General features: G+C 40.6%; 1 protein-coding gene across 3 annotated transcripts in view; it reads left to right on the top strand.

The window, feature by feature from the left end:
- NDRG3 (NDRG family member 3) overlaps positions 1-22,766 on the top strand; it is a 67,355-nt gene extending 44,589 nt beyond the window's left edge. For 2 of the 3 annotated variants that reach the window (XM_060772393.2, XM_060772394.2), the window contains exons 4-17: positions 4,535-4,640; positions 4,848-4,968; positions 6,019-6,081; positions 6,323-6,383; positions 7,354-7,440; positions 8,937-8,993; positions 9,467-9,570; positions 10,616-10,681; positions 14,429-14,480; positions 15,794-15,841; positions 17,831-17,866; positions 17,958-18,009; positions 19,108-19,146; positions 19,850-22,766. In XM_060772393.2, coding sequence (XP_060628376.1) covers positions 4,535-4,640; positions 4,848-4,968; positions 6,019-6,081; positions 6,323-6,383; positions 7,354-7,440; positions 8,937-8,993; positions 9,467-9,570; positions 10,616-10,681; positions 14,429-14,480; positions 15,794-15,841; positions 17,831-17,866; positions 17,958-18,009; positions 19,108-19,146; positions 19,850-20,028 — 1,071 coding nt within the window. In that variant the 3' untranslated portion in view covers positions 20,029-22,766. The remainder of the gene's footprint in view (positions 1-4,534; positions 4,641-4,847; positions 4,969-6,018; positions 6,082-6,322; positions 6,384-7,353; positions 7,441-8,936; positions 8,994-9,466; positions 9,571-10,615; positions 10,682-14,428; positions 14,481-15,793; positions 15,842-17,830; positions 17,867-17,957; positions 18,010-19,107; positions 19,147-19,849) is intronic. The other variant, XM_060772395.2, reaches the window with a different exon arrangement.
- The last annotated feature ends 906 nt before the right edge of the window (positions 22,767-23,672 follow it).

Here is a 23,672-nt window from a genome sequence, read left to right as displayed (position 1 = left end):
TTATATAAATGTGGCAATCTGTAAGTCATATCAGTTCCTACAGAAAACTGAACTTCTTCCATCTTCCTCTGTGTAAGCAAGCACCCCTTTGATTATCCTTTGGGTGTGAAAGAAACACAGTCATCTGTTACAGACGTCAGAGGTGCCTCTCACTGGCCTCACGTGGCAGGCATGTGAGGCATCGAAGGCAGGCTGATCTTGAAAATACAATCAGACTTCACACCATATTCACCTAATGAATCTTCTAGGGCAGGTTTTTTGTCTCCCAGACAGAGAAGGAGAGGGAGGCGTTAAAAGGGAGTTTGGTGCCATCTGCTGTTTTAAATACGCTCCCAATCTGATTAAGTTCCTGTTAACATATTTGTCATAAATATTTTGGTGACATCAGCACAAACACTGTGTTTTTGGGAAACGCTATTTAATCTGCTCTGGTGTATTTCAATGACAAGTACATGTCAGAACTTATAAAGATGTTATCCTGTTGTATATTGTGCATTTATTTAAATAATTTGAGTTTGCAATAATTTACTTTAATTGAATGAAACTTTGTAAACTATGTTTGTAGAGGCAGTGAATTTTCATTTATTTAAGTATATACATTTCTTTTATCCCCCCCCCCCCCCCCCCGGAGTTCTTTAGATTTCATTTTCCAGGAAATGCATACTGTTTCTGTATTGTTTAGCTGCACTTCTCAGATACTAGGAAACAAATCAAAAGTTTATTTATATCCTTCCATTTTTTCCAACATAAGATCCAAAGTGACTGACAACAAGGTTTAAAAAAGAGCTAAAACGTGACAATAAAAAGAGCACAAATAAACAAGTATCCTATTATAATATCATTGATTTTTAAAAGTCTGAAGTCAGTTAAAGATATAACAATAACAAAATACATTATACACATCCCGTAAAGAAAAAATCCTTGTATCCAGTTATCTCAAATCCCATGTTAAAACAGCTATACAGTGAACTATATGTACAGTGTCCCTATGGCAATAGCCACAGCTGCTCTTTGCCTTCCGCCTCATTCATTTAAGTCAAAAAAAGGCCTCCAGGGAAAGCACTGAGCGTGATAGCTATGTATTTCGTGAATCATTACTATCATAGGATGAGCTGCACAAATCATGAATCTGTTTAAATAGGGACTTCATTGTATAAGGCAACATGAAGCCAGCCAGTGAGGTTCTGAATATGATGTGGTCGCCATTGTTGTGGCTATCTACAATACAAACAACATGAGCTAATTTCATGACCAAGCACAGTTAACTCTGCATAGTGATTATTATATAGCTGTGCTAGTACCAACTTGTACTAAAACTAAAATCTGTAGGTATGGAAGATCATATTGTGTTGATATTTATTTATATCCCGTCCTTTTCGCCATTGGGATTCCGGGTGATTTAAAACAAACAGTCAGAAATTAACAGTATATATAAAAATTATAAATTCAATATTACTGCCATAAAACTAAAAACACACCATTAAAAATAAATAAATAACCAAGCACATTATGCAATGCTATTATTATTATTATCATCATCATCATCATCATCACTACTATCATTATCGATATAATACAGTATGACCTTTGTGTCTGTGGGGGATATGTTCCAGGGCCTCCCATAGTTAGTGAAAATTGCAAATAATATGGAACTCTACTATATGAACTACTTCTGGCAGAAGCATATAATGGGACTCGTGCTGGAGAACTTTAGAAATGCCTATAATACCTCTCTTGGCATCATGACACCCTCTAGTGCAACTCTCTTGTCACCTTCTGGTGAAAGCATACCATAGAGTTGTGCAGGAAGACCTAGGAGATCCCTAGAGAAGATACTTATTTTCAGAGTAAATGAAACCATGGCTACTGGTCCCACAGATAAAGATATCATGCTATTGTTTAATTTATCCCTTTCTAGCACCGAAATTTTCTCTGGCTTTGTCCCAAAGGAAGGCATTTTGATCAACCAGTGTCTGTCATAATAGAAAGTCTGGGCCTAGTATAAGAGAACTGTTGGGCAGCATGGTGGACAGTATACCAAAAGATTACAAATTCTGTCCTGTGCACTTAGCTTAAGAAGCACATACTCAACTCTTGGTAAAAGCCAAGGCATCTGTCTGCTCATACAAGTGGTATTCTGGTGCACAATCTCTCCTTAATGTCTCTGAATCTGCTGCTGCACAGAGAAGCACAGTGTGCACAAGTGAGGCCAAAATACCCTCCCAACAATGTATCTTGATATATACGGTACTTGTATTTTCGAAGGCTTTCATGGCCGGAATCACTGGGTTGTTGTAGGTTTTTTTGGGCTGTATGGCCATGTTCTAGAAGCATTCTCTCCTGACGTTTTGCCTGCATCTGTGGCAGACATCCTCAGAGGTTGTGAGGTCTGTTGGAAACTAGGAGAAGTGGGTTTATAGATCTGTCCAGGGTGGGAGAAAGAACTCTTGTCTGTTGGAGCCAGGTGTGAATGTTTCAATTGGCCATCTTGATTAGCATTTGATGGCCTGGCAGTTTTCAGGTGTGGTTTGTTACTACCTGGCAGAATCCTTTGTTGAGAGGTGATTAGCTGTTCCTGATAGTTTCTTGTCTGGAATTCTCCTGTATTTGAGTTTTGTTCTTTATTTACTGTTATAAGTTTAGAGGTTTTTTTTAATACTGATAGCCAGATTTTGTTCATTTTCATGGTTTCTTCCTTTATGTTGAAATTATCCACATCCTTGTGGATTTCAATGGCTTTTCTGTGTAGCCTGACATGGTAGTTGTTAGAATGATCCAGCATTTCTGTGTTCTCAAATAATATGTTGTGTCCAGGTTGGTTCATCAGGTGCTCTTCTATGGCTGACTTCTGTGGTTGAAGTAGTCTGCAGTGCCTTTCATGTTCCTGGATTCGTGTTTGGTGGTCCCTATGTAGACTTGTCCACAGCTGCATGGTATACAGTAGACTCCTGCAGAGGTACTTGTTTGGCACATTTATCCCTATGATCGCTGATAGCAGTCACTCAGTAGCTGAGAGATTCTGGCCAGATGGCTGTTGGAGGGAAGAGCAGGCTTTGTGCATTAATCTGTTACACAGAAATGTTTTTCACTAAATCAGCAAGATATGAGTGTAGCCATGAAAGAACACTGCATTATAACTTGGAATCACAATAGTGCTTCTCTGTTCAAACTATAGATTTCATAAATATAGTGATAACCAGTCAAACAAACACAATCTGTTCTGCACCAGTATTTATAGTAAATGAGCTATCATCTTCCTTATCAAAGAGACATACAGTATCTGTTTTGTTTAAGACAATTTTATGCTAAAGATTACAGTAACAGATTACAGGCTGGGGATAGAAGCCAGCCATTTCTTAAGACTATGTTTCAAACTCCCCATTGTTGCTTTTCCCTCTGATTTCTTTGTTGTACCCTGAGGTCTCTTGCACAGGATACGCTGTCTGTAGCTTTCTGAACTGCTGTCTGAACTGCAGACAGAGAGATTCTATTATGTCCCACACCAGCAGTAACATTTCCTCCATCTAGCATTCACTCCCCTTAATAAAGATTTTGAGGAAGTATTCTAGGAAGCTTGAAAACTTTCTTATTTTTCTTTAATCTTAAAAATAACCATTAATCATACTGTTCCATTTTCCAGATTGGTCATACAATTGCGTACATTAATTTGATTTAGGGCCCCCTGGTGGCACAGCAGGTTACATTGCTGAGCTGCTGAACTTGCTGACTGAAAGGTCGGCAGTTTGAATCTGGAGAGCAGGGGTGAGATCCTGCAGCTAGCCCCAGTTTCTGCCAACCTAGCAGTTTGAAAACGTGCAAATGTGAGTAGATGAAAAGGTATTGCTTTTCTGGGAAGGTAATGGCGCTCCATGCAGTCATGCTGGCCACATGACCTTGGAGGTGTCTATGGACAATGCCAGCTCTTAGGTTTAGAAATGGAGATGAGCACCACCCCCAGATTCAAGCATGACTAGACTTAATGTCAGGGGAAACCTTTACCTTTACCTTTTAATTTGATCACTATCAGATTAAAAAAAGGGAAAATGGAAGACTGCTTTTGTCCACTGCTGTTTTTGATTTGTGTTTTTGGTCTGTATGGCAAAATGGCAATTTCCAGTACCAAGAGTCACAACTTATTTACAGGCCACACCTCCAGATGTAAGCTACTCCCTCCTTCCTCATCTCCACCCAAGAGTGACCCATTTAAGATAACTAAACACTATATATAGGGTTTTCTCATTCATTAAGATATTGGTAATGGGTTTTCTTAAAGACCAAGGTCTCTGTAAAAAGACGTATTTGTGTGTCAATGATATATAATTCAATGCTGTGTTTTTTCCTGCTCAGATACCTTCCATGTGTAATTCTCTCCCTTAATTTTTTATAGTTTTTAGATAGTCATCCTTCATTTGCCATGTCTGTTAATTAATGCTTCTCCAATTGCTTGTTAAGTAATACATCTGCTAGTAGTGAGTGATTGCTGCCCTTCAAGAATTGTTTCCTCTAACTGTCAGGTTGCCTTTGCCTTTTCCAGGAACATGATATCGAGACAGCTTGTGGAGTTGTTCATGTCACTATGCGGGGCACATCAAAGGGAAATAGGCCTGTCATCCTCACATACCATGATATTGGCCTCAACCGTAAGTTTTCCTGACTGCTTAAATCTATGTGTTTTTATGTGTGTTTGTTTATTCAGTTCCCCCATTTTTGCATTGAATAGATGTATAAGGCAGCTATCAATAACAAAATACAGGTTAAAACAAAAAAAAAATGCTCTCTTAGCTATGGGAATTAATGTTCAGGTGCTGGAATGGATCAATTGGTCATACTCAGCATTTCTCTTACAGATAAATCCTGTTTCAATGCTTTCTTTAACTTTGAAGATATGCAAGAGATCACTCAACACTTTGCTGTATGTCATGTTGATGCACCAGGACAACAAGAGGGAGCTCCCCCTTTCCCTTCTGGGTATGTATAGTTTATCCCTCTGGTGAGCTGAAATGCCCCACAGACAACAGATCCTGTCAGGTGGTATTATTATTATCGTTATTGTTAACATCATCATATAGCACCATAACTGTACACGACACTTCGTTAAAGAACATCCCACACTTCCTTGTCTTCAGGGTTACAACCTTACAATCTATGGTTTTGGAAGCTAAGCAGAGTCAGCCTTGGTTTGTACTTGGATACTAAGAGCTTGTAGACCACAATTCAGAGAAAGGAACTGGCAAACCAGCATTAACTATTCCTTGCCTATGAAGTTTATGGGGTTATCATCAGTTGACAGTTCAATCGGGGCCACATACGCACACATCCCTCTGCTCGTAAAAAATACAGACTGTTTGAATAGGAATGGCATTCATTGTAAACATGGCGTGATATGGTCTGGAAGTTATAAGAATTATGCCTGATTCCTCAGTCTCAGAATTCTGCTGTGATTTAGAAAAGGCAATTCTTGCCATATCTGCCTCTGCAGAAAGTCTCTAATGACCTAGGAGAGATGCGAATGCAAATAGGCACACGTTGTTATTATTGCACAGCACAAATCTTTTGTGAGCCACTTTAAGCCTGTAAATTGTATGCTTTCTGTTGTACAAGTACCTACTTTTTTGCCAAAATACAGTCAGTCCTCCATATCCACAGATTCTGTATCCACAGATTCAACCACCCATGATTTGAATATATATATATCTCCAAAAATCAAATCTTGATTTTCCTATTTTACACAAGGGACAGCATTTTACTACACTATTGTATATAATGGGACTTGGGCATCCATGGATTTTGACATCAAATCCCAACAGATACTAAGGCCTGCCATAATGAATTGGCTATCCTGCTGGAAGATAAATAAAATAAAATAAAATAAATATATACATTCATGGTTATGATTTTGCTGACATCTTTGTGATTATTTGACCTTGGAATAAAATATTCAGCTTTTGCGTTAGGGTTTGTGTATGTTAGCTCCTGGCAGCCGCAGTTTTAACTAACATTTCTTGCTTATGCTTTCAGGTACCAGTATCCCACCATTGATGAACTTGCTGAAATGCTTCCCGCTGTTCTTACACACCTCAGGTAAGTATGCTGAGTGATCCAGGGTTCTCCTAAATTATTTGCTACCAGTTCTAGACATCTTTCTGCTGGTTCTTCCCCAGAAGGAAGTGTGATTGGCCGGTTATGATTAGATTCCTTTTAATCTTTTGGTCTTTACCACAAAACATGTTGTGTTCTATTTGTTAGAAGGGAACTGCCATATGGGTTGGTATATGAGAATAGCACTGTAAGATGTTTTCATTCTGAACCTTTTATCTTTCAGCCTGAAAAGTATAATTGGTATTGGAGTTGGAGCTGGTGCTTATATCCTTAGCAGGTTTGCTGTAAGTAGTGTTTGCCTTTGTTCTAACAAATAAAGTCCTTCTGTGTAATAGGCCTCACAAAACAGAGGAGTGCAATAGTGATAAATACCCCAACAAGAAAGAATTTCATTAGACATTGGTTACAGGTATATTTAATAGAATTAGATCTTTGTGGTTCCCATTTCTGGGAGTGAATGCACTCTGTTGAAATTAGCATATTCATTGCTACTGGGCACAATTCAAAGTGCTGGCTTTTGCCTATAAAGCCTAAACAGTTCTGGCCCAACTTACCTGTCCGAACACATCTTCTCCTATGAACCAACTAGGGTGTTAAGACTGTCTGAGGAGGCCCTTCTCTCGGTCCCGCCTGCGTCACAAGTACGTTTGGCGGAGACGAGAGACAGGGTCTTCTCAGTGGTGGCCCCTCGGCTGTGGAACACCCTTCCTACAGATATTAGATTGGCCCCTTCCCTGTTAACATTTCAGAGGAAAGTGAAGACCTGGTTGTTCGAGCAGGCATTTGAATAGGCAGTGTAATGAACATAAGAATGTGGAACAATTGGATGATGAGACTGGATCTTGATTTTAACTATGAGACGCTAATGAGATGTTTTATTGATTTATATTGACTTTATTATGCTACTGTTTTAATTGTTTTTAACAGTTTTATGATGTTTTGAGCATTTAATTTTGCTATTGTTAACTGCTCTGAGTTGCCTGAGGGCTAAGAAGAGCAGTATACAAATATAGTTAATTAATTAATTAATTAAGTACCAAATATGTCTGTTGATCTGCCATTGTTATTCTGTCTACCAAGCGACATTAAGGAACTTGTCTCAGACAAAAGCCAAATACACTGGCCTGTTTTTGGCCATTTTATAATTACTGTAATCTTATACTAGTGAATTCTACTAATGTACCTTTTAAAATAACATATTTAGAAAAATATGGCCATCTTTTAATATACGACATGTTTCCCTTTTGTTTTTAGTTAAACCACCCTGACTTAGTTGAAGGCTTGGTGCTTATTAACATCGACCCATGTGCAAAAGGTTGGATTGACTGGGCAGCATCTAAGGTAGGATGAGAGTGACTCTTCCATTACTCAAATGAAAATTCATCTATATTATAGCACTACTTCCAAATATTTTGTGTGAAATATTTTGAAGTTCTGTAAAACAACACCTTTTGGTTAGTGCATTGCATTCTTATCTTTGCTTCCCTCCAACAGAAACCAATGGCAACTGTTAAGGATGCACATTGTATGCTAAAATGCATTTTTATTTCTTACAGTGTAACTAAAGATCCCTATCCATAAGCTGACAGTAAAGCAAAACATATGCTTTCCAAAATGGCAGTACACATAGATGCAACAGGCAGTGAACATGTCGAATGAAATAATGAGATATTCATCCATGAGCCATAAATTGTCACAATGTATATGAGCATATTGCTGCAATTTATGACCCATTCTTAAAGGCAAAATGAAGAACAGTAGAAGACTGAGTGATCATGTGTAGATTTTATGAATAAGATAATAAAAGAACAACATGTTGAGATTAGTCAGCCCTCCCATCAAATACAGGCAATTGAATTTCCTGCATTAAGTGAATTAAGAATTCTCTGCTCCCCTAAGCTTACTAAACTTGTAAGCACTACTGCTAAGTAGTGTTTTCAAGATTGTCAGGGGTTTACTTCACTATGCTTTGCTTCATATTAAATATAATATATGTAACATGATTGGAGCATATCTATTATATAATTGTAGCTATATAATTATATTGTAGATGCAAAGGAATGTTGTAACACCTTTGAGACTGAGAGAAAGAGGTTTGAAGCATAAACTTCCATAGATTATCTGCTTCATCAGATGCTAATTAAGTATTTTGATATATTTATTTTTGCTATAAACTAACACATATATATATATTGTCAAAGGTTTTCATGGCCGGAATCACTGGGTTGTTGTAGGTTTTTCGGGTTGTATGGCCATGTTCTAGAACAGGTGTCCTCAAACTACTGCCCGGGGGCCGGATACGGCCCTCCAAGGTAATTTACCCGGCCCTCACTCAGGGTCAACCTAAATCTGAAACAATTTGAAAACACACAACAATAATGCTATCTCTTCATCCAAAAGCAGGCCCACACTTCCCATTGAAATACTAATAAGCTTATATTTGTTAAAAATTATTCTTCATTTTCATTAATTTTTCATTATATTTTTTGCACTACAAATAAGATATGTGCAGTGTGCATAGGAATTCATTCATATTTTTTTCAAATTATAATCCAGCCCTCTAACAGTTTGAGGGACTGTGACCTAGCCCTCTGTTTAAAAAGTTTGAGGACCCCTGTTCTAGAAAATGGCCACACAACCTGAAAAACCTACAATAACACAGGTATGTGTTGCAACATTGTGTTATGTTTATATATTATAGTATGAGCATAAAAAACTCATGCTGCAATACATTTTTGCACTTAGAGATGTCACATGGGTTTCATTGTGTTACCTTTTAGGTTTTAGTTTCCATCTGTGTAAATGTAAATACCTGAAATGGAGGGTTTTATTTTCAGTTTTCAGGATGGACATCCAACATTGTGGACATTGTTCTGGCACACCATTTTGGTCATGTAAGTCCATTGCAAAATCTAATGCTGAAAATGCTAATTAATGAATGCAAAGAATCTGAAATATATCAATGAATTACTGTTGATCATGCCTTCCGCCGTTTGCAAGATCGTCCCTTTCTTAGTTTTTATGGATGAGTTGTGTAGAAGAAGTAGGTTGCCATTATTCCTCTCTGAATCTTCTATAATGTTCAAATACTGTTAAAGATTCCAGCAAGAGGATATTCTATTTATGTGTGAACAGGTTGCAGCTACAGTTTCAAGTGATCTTCTCTCTTCACATCAAACATTTTGTACAAACTCCATCCAACTCTGCTTTTATAACTTTATGTTATGAAGTCTCATCGTATCTATAGTGTGGCCTGCCAGAGACTCAGGAGTTCATTGCCTTTTTCTCTACAATGTCTGTTAAATTGTTTTCAAAATAGCATGGTTTAGCGAGGCAGCTGATTAGAGTATTTGTTTTTCTACTCTAGGAAGAACTGCAAGCTAATCTGGACCTGATTCAGACATACAGACTTCATATTGCACAAGACATCAATCAGGAAAATCTTCAGCTCTTTGTCACTGCCTATAACAGGTACATAATTGCATTTGTTTGGTCTAGAAACCTGTTTGCTTTCCCCAGTCCCCAGCTTTGAAAGTTTAACTAGTGATCCAGCAGTAGATGGTAAGAAATGTTGAAAGAGATCAATGTGCCATAAAATACCATTTAAGATATACTTCTAAAAAACTTCTCTTGTATAAGACACTTTAGAGAATTTTACTATCTATTGTCCTGTGATCCACTGCTGTTGTTCTTTTTGACAGACCTTTCACTTGTTTCATCAACATCTCCTGTGATTAATTATTTTCCCATTTTCAGTTTTTGGAAGTAGTGGTTACAGTAGCCCCCTGGTTAAGCCACTGAGCTACTGAACTTCCTGACTGTAAGGTTGACAGTTCACAGTTCACATCCGGGGAGCGGGGTGAGCTCTTGCTGTTAACCCCAGCTTCTGCCAACCTAGCAGTTTGAAACATCCAAATGTGAGTAGATCAATAGGTACCGCTCCGGCAGGAAGCTAACGGTGCTTAATTTAGTCATGCTGGTCACATTATCTTGGAAGTGTCTGTGGATAGCGCCAGCTCTTAGGCTTAGCATTCACTGCTGAGGAAGGGACAGTCAGGAAGAAATTGTATATCAATCCAAGGATGTTAGGACAAAAGTGAGGGTAACGCAGGAGATTCATAAACAGATTTACTTTTAGCTTCTTTTTTTAAGAGAAAGAGAGAGAGATGACTCACCCACAAAAGTACATGCGTGCAGACACAGCTTTCTTAAAACTAGAAACTACTATACATTATGCCCTATCTCACACTTGACTTCATAAAGCAGATTTCTGGATTCTCTGAACTGATTACTTGTCAAATCCCACATTTGTGTTCTTTTATTGAGCTGTTGGCTCTAAAGATGTTGATAAGAGCAGAACTTGGAGACATCTAATTTGTCTCGGTCAATTTTAAAAAATTAATTCAAACCCAGTAGCCATGGAGCTGTATACTTTGTGTGCATGCTAACTCCAGAAGTGTGTTTTCCAGCTACGTTCTTCCCAGTGTTTGACCACACTTCTGTATTTGTCTCCTAGCCGCAGAGACCTGGACATTGAGAGGCCAGTCCTGGGTGTGAATGGAGAGGCAGCAAAAACACTCAAGTAAGTTAAATGTTGGGTTCTTTCTGGAAACTGAGGAATTCCTTTTGTAGATTTAGAATACCTTATTTTTACAGGCTTCCCAGGAATCCCATACCTGGAACTATTGATGTCATCCGTCTTTTTCTCATGCACCATAAGCCTGTATCATATCATATCAAACAGCAATTGAGTCTTGCATCCACCTTCCTATTCTCCACACTCTTTAGGCAAATCAGTTACCTTTATTTTTATAAGCTGCCTCCCTTGGACATTTGCACACAATCCCCTTGCATAATTTTTGAAAATAAACTTTTAAAAGGTGGAAGAATTGCTACTGGAAGATGGGTGTTCAGTGTCACAAACCTTCCATGAAAGAAAGAATGAAGTGTCAACCTGGCCTCTGTCCTAAAACATGAACAAATAGTTCCTCCCTCAGAGAGATTTGTACACGAACAAAATGTGAATGTGTTCCCCATCATCTTCAACCCTAATCATGCATATCTTTGAATGTAGGCTGCTATCACATAGTGGTGCTCTAATACAGTGCTACAGCATGATGAAATATTTGAAGACCTTGTAGATAGTCATGTGGCTTGTGGTAGAGTATTGGGTCAGATGAGACAAACAAATATAGGATTTAAGTCCTCACTGAAATAAATTAAGACCTTGATGGATAACCATATGTGTCCATGAGCTTGGTTTAGAATTGCTTTATTGCAATGCTGTGCGGCCTTAATTACTGGTAAAACAATTGTGTTCTTAAGATTCAAACTGAGCAGCAATAATGATAAAAGAATATGGAGTCACTATTAAGTGTGCAGACTACAATGTGTATCTTATGTCTTTTGTATAGGTGCCCTGTCTTATTAGTGGTCGCAGTGGTCTATAGGGACTCCATCCATCTGACCAGGTGCCCCATCCCGCAGACCGCAAATTTCGAAAGCGTCTACCTGAGGGTGGGTGACCGGGACAGTATAGGGATTCTAGTAGTGTACCGTCCACCTCGCTGCACTACAGTCTCCCTACCTGAGCTAGCGGGGGTGGTCTCGAGCCTGGCATTGAAGTCTCAACGGCTTCTTGTGCTGGGAGACTTCAACGTCCATGCCGAGACGACCCTCACAGGCGCGGCTCAGGACTTCATGTCTGCCATGGCAACCATGGGGCTGTCCCAACAAATATCTGGCCCCACCCACTGTGCTGGACACACATTGGATTTGGTTTTCTGTCAGGGATGGGAACAGGGTGGCGGTGTGGAGGAGTTGTCCATCTCTCCGTTGCCATGGACCAACCACTTCCTGATCAGATTTAGGCTCACTGCGCCCCCTAACCTCTGCAAAGGTGGAGGACCCATTAAGATGGTCCACCCCAGGAGACTGATGGATCCGAATGGATTCCTGACGGCTCTTGGGGATTTTCCCGCCACCTCGGTAGGTGACCATGTCGAAACCTTGGTGGCTCTCTGGAATGGGGAGATGACCAGGGCTATTGACATGATTGCTCCGGAACGTCCCCTCTCAAGTAGCCGAGCTAAACCAGCCCCTTGGTTTACTGAGGAGCTGGCAGCTATGAAGCGAAGGAAGAGGGAACTAGAGAGCGTGTGGCGTTCGGAACCGAGCGAGTCAAACCGAGCACGGTTTGTGTCCTTTCTTAGGGCATATGCCGCGGCAATAAAGACCGCAAAGAAAACTTTCTTTGCGGCCACTATTGCGTCTGCAAAGAACCGTCCGGCGGAGCTGTTTCGGATTGTCAGAGGTCTTTTAACTCCCGCCTCTGCAGGTGGGAGCCCTGACAATTCGGTCGCGCGCTGTGAAGCATTTGCTCGGTTCTTCGCAGACAAAGTCGCCTTGATCCGTTCTGGGCTGGACGCCGCGTTAGATGCAGACTCTGTGGATGTAACGAGAGCACCTGCTTGTCCTATTTTGTTGGATTCTTTTCAGTTTGTGAAACCCGAGGATGTGGACAAGATACTTGGAGGAATGAGGCCCACCACGTCCATCCTAGACCCCTGCCCATCCTGGCTTCTGAGAGAGGCCAGAGGGGGATTGGCCGAGTGGGTAACAGTGGTGGTGAATGCCTCCCTTCGGGAAGGCAAGATTCCAGCGAGCCTAAAACAGGCTATTATAAAGCCGCTGTTGAAGAAGCCATCACTGGACCCCACTAAATTGGACAACTTTCGGCCTGTTTCCAATCTCCCCTTTTTGGGCAAAGTCATGGAAAGCGTGGTGGCCTCACAACTCCAGGTATTCTTGAGAGACACGGATTATCTGGATCCGGCACAGTCTGGTTTCAGACCGGGGCATGGTACCGAGACGGTCTTGGTCGCCTTAGTGGATGATCTGCGCCGGGAGCTAGACAGGGGGAGTGTGTCCCTGTTGGTGCTCCTGGACCTCTCAGCGGCCTTCGATACCGTCGACCACGGTATCCTTCTGGGGCGCCTTGCGGAAATGGGTCTTGGAGGCATTGCTTTGCGGTGGCTCCGGTCATTTCTGGAGGGTCGCACCCAGAAGGTGTCATTGGGGGACTCCTGTTCCGCACCACAACCTTTGACTTGTGGGGTGCCACAGGGTTCCATACTATCCCCCATGCTGTTTAACATCTACATGAAGCCGCTGGGTGAGATCATCCGGAGTTTCGGGGTGCGGTGTCATCTGTACGCAGATGATGTCCAACTCTGTCACTCCTTCCCACCTGCTACTAAGGAGGCTGTCGAGGTCCTGAACCGGTGCCTGGCCGCTGTAACGGTCTGGATGAGGGCGAACAAACTGAAACTAAATCCAGACAAGACAGAGGTACTCCTGGTCAGTCGCAAGGCCGAACGGGATATAGGGTTACAGCCTGTGCTGGACGGGGTCGCACTCCCCTTGAAGGCGCAGGTTCGCAGCTTGGGTGTGACCCTGGACTCATCGTTGAGCCTGGATCCCCAGGTTTCAGCGGTGACCAGGGGAGCATTTGCACAGCTTAGGCTCGTGCGCCAGCTGCGCCCGTATCTCGGGAAGTCTGACTTGGCCACGGTGGTACACGCTCTTGTCACATCCCGCCTGGATTACTGCAACGCTCTCTACGTGGGGCTGCCCTTGAAGACGGCCCGGAAGCTTCAGCTGGTCCAGCGTGCGGCAGCCATGTTACTAACTGGAGCGGGTAGCAGGGAGCACACAACGCCCTTGTTGTCCCAGCTTCACTGGCTGCCGATTTGCTACCGGACCCAATTCAAGGTGCTGGTCTTGGCCTACAAAGCCCTAAACGGTTCCGGCCCAAAATACCTTTCTGACCGCATCTTGGCCTACGAGCCCACGAGGACCTTGAGATCATCTGGGGAGGCTCTTCTCTCGATCCCGCCTGCATCACAGGCACGGCTGGCGGGGACGAGGGAGAGGGCCTTCTCGGTGGTGGCCCCCCGGCTGTGGAACACTCTCCCGGCACACATCAGACAGGCGCCCTCCCTCATGTCCTTTCGAAAAAGCCTTAAGACCTGGCTGTTCGAGAGGGCATTTAATTAAGTGCTAAGCAACAACATTACGGTAATGAGAACTGGAATGGTATAAGGAAAATGAGACTGGCTATGATTCTACTAAGAGACGAAGCGGATTTTTATGTAGTTTGTATTTGTTGTATAGTCATATGTTGTTGATACTGGCCTCTGTAACTGTCTTTTTATGTGTACTGTACACCGCCATGAGTCGCCCGTAAGGGCTGAGAATGGCGGTCAATAAGTGCATCTAATAAATAAATAATAATAAATACAATGTGTATCTTGTGTCTTTTGTATAGGTGCCCTGTCTTATTAGTGGTTGGAGACAGCTCACCTGCTGTTGAAGCTGTGGTAAGTGTACCAGGTTATTGTTCTCTGTACTCTGTTACATACATTTTGCTTTTTGTTGCATGCTGTGAAATGTCAATGAAAACAACTCCGTACATTTCCACTTGAAGTCGTACTTATCAAGTAGGAGATATGCTCCTCAACCGTAAATGAGGATAAAATCTTAATTGTAATTGATTATCCAAGAGGTTAGGATGTGGATTAGATGGTAACAGAGCCATGTAGCCAATGTATGTGAAGTGATTTCCCCTTTTCTCTATCCGTTTTCTTCTGCTCTTCCTACAGTGCAAGTAGGCAAGAGCCCACAGCTCTGAGAGATTTGGATGACCCTTTTTACTCTGACCTCTCCCTCTCCTTCTCTGTCTCTCATATTCTCTGTTGTTTGTTTCCAGATCAAATACATTATCATTAATATGGTTTCGCTTGCTGCTATAATTAGCAATTTATTTATTTATTTACTATATTTATATACTGCCTTTCTCACCCCTGGGGGGACTCAAGGCGGATTACAACATATTAATGGCAAAAACGCAATGCCAACATACAGTAACACAAAGATATCATAATAGCTAATTACTACATGTAACTTTGAATTAAAATAATTAAAACCATTAAACATAAGACATAAACAAAATTTAAACATTCAGATAAAGCATTAAAATGAATGAAATCTCCTTTTCCACTTTCAGGGTCAGCCCTGCATATTCAGTAACTTGTACAGCATGTGCTGTACCTGTTATATTTCCTGAAGATTATGCTGAAGATTTTTATTACATTCATATACTTTTGTTGCTTCAAGGAGCTCAGGGTGGTGTACATTGAATTCTTTTAATATAACCTTGCAGGAACCCTGTGAAGTAGATAAGGTTGTAAAATAGTGATTTAACTATTTAACTTCAAGGCTGAGAGGGAATGTTTATACCTTACCATATAAACAAGCTTTAATGTGAACATAAACTATAATATTGAGCCTGTGAGTGTGTTCATCCTTTAACTGAATGTTTTCTGCTTCAGAGAAGCAATTTTGCTTTGCTTAATAAGATGCTCAAGAAAACTTTTAAATCCTGCCTATATCATAGCTAGAATAGGAATTTTGTCATTATTAATGAATGGGATCTGTACAGGTTATTCACAAAATTTTCTGCATTTATATTTCTTATTCCCTTGCGTTTTTACAAACATACACAGTTGCGTTTTTACAAACATACACAGTTTTTTGCTATACCCACTGGATTCTTGATGTGGACTCTGAATTATACCTTGTACATTTACATGCATAATAGAGAAAATCTAAAATAATCCTGTGTCCTTTTTAGGTTGAATGTAATTCACGGCTGGATCCAATGAATACGACACTCTTGAAGGTAAATGAAAATTAGAGGCAGTATGTATTTTTATATATATTTTAATGTATGTATTTTATGTATTGTATAGTTTCTTTCTAATGTAGAGGCAGATAAAATTTTCAGACAGGCCACCAAACCATTTCTGTGACTAGCAATTGCTTGTTATTATCAAGAGAGTTATTTTTTTCTTTTGTCTTTCTCCCACCAGTATATTGCCTTTCCTGAAAGACTCTGGAAATAGTAGTTTATCTTTTCAAAACTTTGCATTCTCCTTCCCTGTTTATTGTTGCAGTTTATTAAGTAGAGCCAGTGTGGTGTAGTGGTTTGAGCATTGGATTATGACTCTGGAGACCAGGGATTGAATCCCTGCTGGGTGCTCGCATGGGGTTTCCCTGTGTGAGCCCTGTCTGTTAGGGCAATCAGAATAGAAGAAAGTTGTGGTGTGTCTTACCTAAGCTTTGTCTATTTAATGGGGCAAGCTGCATCGCTCAGTTGCATCCTGGCTCTAGAGAGAGGTGTTTCAGTCCTATTGCCTTGCCATGTGCTCTCAGCTTTAGCTTTTGACTTGGCTTGGTCTCTCTCTCTAGCATTGAATCTTTTTTATTTTCCTTTATTTCCCTTTATTTTCTTGATTCTTTATATAGTGGGACTGGTAGTTGGAATGTGCATGTGGGTGGGTGGGTGACGTTTGGGGACTTGTGGCTGAGTGTGCTTTTCTCTTAGGGTGACTGAGCTTTGAGTCACCTTTTAGCCTCTATTAAAGCCTTTAGCTTCCTCTCTTATTTCTCCTCCCACTTCTACTTCAGAAATTAGTACTTTTAAAACATTATTGTTAATAATCATAGAAATTCCAACAAACATCAAAGCCTCGTTCTCAGAAAAATTACCTACCTACTTATCTACCTAAACTTACCACCGATACCTAATAATTTATTTCCTTTGCATTCTCATCACAAGTTCTCTCAGATGTTTTATTATATTTCTCTCTGTGCTCTCTGCCTTCTTTATTTCATTTTGATAATAATATGTTCAAAAACATAGTTTTTTACAAGCATGGCTAGATTTCCCACAATACATTTTGATTCCCCCCCCCCCCCCCCAGTGGATCATCCAGGAGTGTTTTTCTAATAAGGGAACATGGATGGTGGGCTGCTGGCCTCTTCCAAAATACTGTGAGAAAAAAAATGCAAAAGCTTTGGAAGAAGTTGTTGTTTTGAATTAGTAAAGAAAGTGTAATCAAGGTTGTGTGATGTGGAAGTGCATCTTTGGCATTTGGTAGGAAAGAATGGTGCCCTGCTGCAGGGCCAGCGGTGGGATACATTTTTGGGAATTTTTAAAGGAGATTTCATTTCTAGAAAGAAAATAAATTCCTAAAAATCAGGGGATGACCCAAAAGTGGTGAAACTTAGTGGGCCAGCAGTAGCAGATGTGTCCTCCAAGTGTGGCCATTTTCATCCTGATAGTCCTAAAAATGACAGGAAAGGGGAGCCTGTGAAGCCCCCTCACTGCTGCCAATAGGAGGGATCTAGCCGCATTATATGGCTGCGGACGCAAAAACATATATGCAGGTCCCCCAAAATCCAGATGGCAAAAACCGCTTGAGGTTCAGATGAAATGCACAAGCCTAGTACACAGCAGTTTGAAATATGCATAGTTGCAAGCCTTGGGGTTTTTTCCCATTTCAGGAAACCAACTCCAGAAATGGGAGTTCATATAAGCTTGCATTTGTTGTTTTATTTGTTCAGTTGCTTCCGACTCCTGCCTGCTTTACATTTTTCTCTTACTTCACCAATGCCTGTGTTGGCTTTCTGTCTCAGCATACTAGAAACAATATTTCCCTGAGAAAAGTTCAGTTCTAAAGCTATATGTTCTGGGAGAAAAGAGGTTATGGTTTGTGCAACACTGCAGTCCTTCACTAAATGGACTAATTTTAGGGTTGGTTTGTAAGTTAGCTTTTTCAAAATCTGAATGTCATTTACCTTGGTTTGAAATTGTTTTCTCTTGTAGATGGCAGATTGTGGAGGACTTCCACAGGTTGTGCAGGTGAGCTCTAACTGTCTCCTGGTTCTTGTACATTTTATAGTTACAAATGTGCCACCACCTACACTTAGTTCTTTTTTTTTTTCCCTCCTAGCCTGGGAAACTGACTGAAGCCTTCAAGTACTTTGTGCAAGGAATGGGCTACAGTAAGTAAGGCCAATACTGTCTTTTTTTGGAAAGTGGTAGAACGGAAGTTCCTTTCCATTCAGATGCCACTCAGCCTACCACTATCTAGTATCTACTGCTATCTAGCATCTTTCATAGATATCAGTGGGAAGTGTAGTTCTTGGACCCCACAAGCAGCCCCTCAAGGTACTTGAACCCTACATTCTGTTTTTTTTAAAAAAAGGCATTACTTTTGGGGGGAAATCACCCAGAAATAATAACAACAACAACAACAACAACAACAACAACAACAACAACAACAACTTTATTTATAACCCACCCACCCTATCTCCCTGGGGGACACAGGGCAGTTTCCAACAAAAGATGGCAAACTCTCAATGCCATAACATTGCACATAGATCCCCCCCTGAATGCATGCAAACACATTAAATACCCCACACTGTCCCAGATCACCTGCCCTCTTTTAAATACCTTCTTATGAATAAATATATAGTTTCCCTTTCATTTCTTGGCATCATTTAATGAGAGTTATTATTATGCACATTGGGAGGCGTGGCCCAACAGGAGGGGGGCCAGGTGGACAATTGGTCCTGGCCCCCCTGCACAGTTGCCCACCCATGTCTAAAGTGTAGGGAGACATATCTGTTTATTATCATATAGGCACCATTGTCCTGAGCCATCCCATGTTACAACACCATGTGATAATCAACAGACAATATAAAGTCCTTAGTTTTTAAATTTGCCTCTCCTGGACAGATATGAATTCATTTGATTTCTTGCAGTTTTAGAGGTGTTGATGCTGGCAGAATTGCAGAGAGAAAGCTGTTAATTGCTATAATGTAAGCTATGATTGCAAACAAAGTAGTACAGTTAACCTAGTAATATACTTTCTCTGACATAGAAATTAGGGGTCAGAAAAAGTGGACCTGTTAAAACCCAAAGACTAAAAATTATGTTTTAAAGTCACCTGACAAATTAATGGGCCCTGAAGGCTTAGGATCATGAATGCAGCAAATGTTTAGAGGTTCACACTCAGTGGTCCCAGCCGTATGTTGTTTCTGGCATGTCATGACTGCACTAACTGTGTTTCCCATTCCCTCTCTTGTCTCTGTTTCCAGTCCCTTATGTGCAGCTCAGTCATCTGAGCACTGAGTCAGGTATCTACAAGTGTGTGTTTAGTTTGGCTGAATTACATTTTTCTTTTCTGATGTGCCACATTGCTTATGGTATGGCCTGGTAACATTCTGCAATCTAGGCCACCCCGTTGTACTTTTTTGCACCACAATTTCGTTAGTAGCTTCATCTGCATTCGGTTGACCGTTGCATGGTTTGCAATTCAGTAGTAATCCAAAAGTGAAGCTTGTAATTTCTAACTTTCTTAAAAAGTTAAATGAGAAACATGACTTCATTGCAAAGAGTTTGGCAGCTGTGCACTTCAGGCCATTTGACCATATACACTTTTATTTTCACATATGGAAGTGGATGACACATTCAGGAAAACACAGAGCTCTTGGCCCTGGGTTTTCCTACAGCAAATGTGGAGGGAAGGAAACCCCTTGCATGTCGAAGAGATGCAAACAAAGTCAAACCGAGTAGGGAAATACACTTGGAAGAGGGTTGTCTATGCAGAGGGGAAAGAGAGATGTGTTATTCCTTCAGCTCCACTTGCTGTCACTCCTGTACAGATACCTCCACATCTATGAGACTATGTTCATCCCTTCTTGTGACAATACCAAGAAAGCAATCTCTTTTATTTGTTTTTTTAGCAGCACCTCTCTTTTTCTTCTGCTTCATGCCTGTTGATTGTGAGAATGAACAAAATGGTTTTTATTCCGAAATTCACTGTCTCTCTCCTTACAGTGCCATCTGCTAGCATGACCAGGCTGATCCGTTCCCGGACCCAGTCATCTTCGAGCGTGGGCTCTGGAGAAAGCAGCCATACACGGTCTCAGAGCAGCAACCACGGAGAGGCAAAACATGGCATGCCTGAACCCGCTGGTGCCCATGGCACCCCTCAGACGATGGAGGTTTCCTGCTAAGCAACCTTGTGCATCCAGACAATCCCTTTCTTTCTTTCTGAACCCACCCAGAATCCAGTGTTCACCCAGACAAGTGGCATTAGCAGGTCTTTTTCTTCCTAATTGTGCCTGCCCCTCCTACCTGCCACCTGTCCCCCCCCCCCTTTCTGTCTTTCTGGCATTACCTTTGGTTCTCTTTGTATAGGCTGCATAAACACAAGATGCATAGAGACATTCTTGAAAACAGGCAAGGGGGGTTGTTTTGCTGCAGGCTGAGGTCTGCACCCCCTACCCAGCGGCCTTTGCTCTTTTATTGACCACAGGTACATGCACTGGATCAACAGTTGCCTCTCTGTTCTCCCCAGGCCCCCTGCTCCGCTGGCTTCAGGCAGGCTATCCAGTTTGCTTTTATACCTCCCCTTATTGCTTTCTTGTACCTTCATCTTTATCTGCTTGGACCCTTTGGTATTTCTGAAAATATTTTTTGTTCCTTTGTGTATTACTCTTCAAAACTAATAAAAAAACAAAAGAGGCAAGGGTTTCTGACTTGTCCCTCAGAAGAGAGAAATACCTTCATGAATGATACGCTTGTGGAAAACCCGCTTTGCCTCAGATTATTAAAATAGGCTCCCTGCACCCCTATGTGAAAAAGAAGAGAATATGTTTGTGTGTCACAATTCTGCTGTGGGCTTACTGCTGCAAATCTGTACCTCTGTATGCAACCCCTTAATTACTAACATTCCATTGGTGCTACTAGCGGAGAGAACTGTTGTATATGAAGGCAGTCATCCTTTCCCTTAGCTTCCTTGTGCTGTCAAACCATGTGAGAGTAGTAATTTTCTAAAAATTTCAAATACCAGTTTCTGTGACTTGTGCAATTAAAACTGCTTTCTAGTTGTGCTTCTGCTGAAGATTATTAGGCTAGAATGGAAATGTTTTCAATTTCAAGGTGGGTCTTGAATTCTCCATTGTCTAAACTCTCGAATGGATCCAAGCAAGCTGTATAGTTAGTTGAGCTTTCAAGATAGTTTAGGTCTTTCATAACTGAGCTGAGGAAACAAAAGTTCCTGTCTTATTTATCATGCAAAACGTAGTTGGACAGTAGATTAAAGAAGCCTTCCCCTACCTGATCTCCTCCGGATCCCTGGGATTCCAGCTCCCACTGTCCTCATTCATTATAGTGCAGTTGTGTTGGCCAGAAGTTATGGATGTAGTAATCCAACAGCTGCAAGGTAGCATTAGAAGGGTGGACTGAAGGGAAACCCCTAACTCAGAAAGGTGTGCTGTTGCACAGAGTAGCATTGATTTACACACTCCACAATAGCTAAAGGTTTAGTTTGAGTAGTGCTAGAGATCAATCTGGACAATATTCAGGATGGTCTTTTCCATGGAGGCAGAAACCAGTGCTTCTTCCAAACTGAAGAAAACTTAAGACCAAGTAAATGTGTATACAACTATCTTAATACAACTGTTCAGTTAAATTAATATGTGTGATTATTTGCACACAGTTGTTAGTCACTGCTTTGAAAATAAAGCTAAAACTGAAAGTTCAAAATTAATGTATTGTTGCAGTGAATCTAACCTCTGTTTCGTATCAAACAGTAGCATAGAATTCAGAATCACTGAAGGAAAGTTGAGATGTTTCAATCTTGGGTGAAATAGCCACACAGTATTTTGTAATAAAAATTCTAATGTTTGTGTAATAAAGAGGTTAGAACAAGCTCATGTATGTCTACTCAGAAATAAGCCTCACATAATTGAATGGGATTTACTCCCAGGTAAATGTGTCTAGAATTACTGTCTGAGTCTTTTTCATAATTTTGAGTGGATAGATACAAAACGAGGAAATACTTATTTTGGTTTTGGTAGAATAGCTTGACACTAATGCATTACCATTGTAATAGTAATTCTGTTAATGTCTATATAGATCTATCTCTATGATTCTTTTTTCAAATGTTCTGGGTTCAAAACTGGTATTTACATTTGCCCTGTCCACCTGTACTGCTGCTGCTACAAGTATGCCTCTCCTTCCTCCAGAAAGTCATCAAAACTTTAATGAATCACCCTTTCTAGAAGGGGCCTGAGATTTACAAATATTGCTTATTTAATCAAATGGTCAAAAGCTAATTATGAAATATGATCTTTGCCATTTGGGGGAATAATAATACAATGATCTCGTCAGCTGAGATTTCATCATGAATGAATCTTTGGGGCACCTGAATGGTCAATTATCAGTTTTGTAGCCTTTCCCCAAACAAGCATGTCTGCACAAAAACAAAAAAAACTTATGTTCTGCTTGCATCTTATGAGGCTTGTGAGCTTACATAAATACTGGCTAAGGCAATGCTTTCATGTACTTTATAGTGTAAAAATATGCTCGCTTTCAAGCCTAGTTTTTAAAATATTTTTCTTCGATACTTAACTCAGAAGCCTGACAGATCCAGTGTTTCTAGTGGAAGTGGGGATTTGTGCCCTGGGATCTAGGAGATTCTTAGGCTAAATGTAGGGGTTTATTGGGGGTGGTGGCTTTAATCTGGATCTTTGAATATGGACAGTATGTAACCTAAGAGGAGGGAATGTGCAGCTGACTGGTACATGGAATCATGGCAGTATGCTTAGTTTCGATGTTGTTCAAGGGGCCAGGTTCTTGGAGAAAATTATGTTCAGCTTTATTTCAGGAAGGAGATGGGACTGGGAGATTCTGCCTGAAGGGAAATTTGTACCAAGTAAATAAAGCTATTATCAAGTCTAATTGTCAATGCGCCTCTGTGTCTGTGTTTCTTCCCCTTCTGACTTGTCTTTTAAGTGCACATTCAGAAAGCCAAACGGCCATGCTTTATGATCAAATAAGACAAAATAGTAAGTGTCCCTTATCTTAAATATGACATAGGTGGACTGCATAGGAAGCATCCCTTTCTTCTCTGAAATATGGAATAAGTTAAAAAAAATGGTGTCTTGTTTCTTTGACATGCTTTTTAGGGCCGTGAAGGGAGATAGGGATATATAGAAACATTCAAATAGACATGAAATGTATAACCACATCATATAAATCTTATTTAAAATTTTGAGCAACAGTTACATCTCTACAAGTAACCAGTGCTGAGCTGAGTAATTACAAGCCTGTATCTAACTTTTTGAGGCAAAGGGAAAGATGTTGCATTCTGTTGGATAGGTACTTAAAACTTGGTACTGTCTACTGATTTCTTCATACTTTCAGTTTCAAGTCAAACCTACATGGGTGACAGGTGCAAAGAAGTTAATCAAATGTGATAGCTTTTTTGACATTTATCTGTAACTGCTGTTACATATTCTGAGTAGTTCAGAACAGTTTTTCCAAAGTGGCACACACAACAGTGTTGAACTACAACTGCCATCATCTTGAGCCAGAATAGCTGTGGATGACGATGATGATGCTTGCCAATCTGGTTGAACTACATCACCAGGTTAAGGAAGGGTTGTTTATCGATTCTGAGACTTCTGTGTGTGCCTCTGTAAATAAACAAGGTGTCTTGTTAATATATGTTTTGTTACTACCATTTCTGCTTAATTTTCTCTCTACTTTTGGATGTTGGTTCTTTTCAAATGCTTAAGTTACTTTGCCCTTCTCCCTGGAATGAGATTGAATACCTGTGCTGCCCTCTGCAAAGAATTATAAAGGCTCAGCA

This window comes from Anolis sagrei, chromosome 4, assembly GCF_037176765.1.
Source record: "Anolis sagrei isolate rAnoSag1 chromosome 4, rAnoSag1.mat, whole genome shotgun sequence".
In the NCBI taxonomy this organism is placed as follows: Eukaryota; Metazoa; Chordata; class Lepidosauria; order Squamata; family Dactyloidae; genus Anolis; species Anolis sagrei.
Note: the sequence above shows the minus strand (reverse complement) of the source record. Positions and strands in the feature narration are given on the sequence as shown.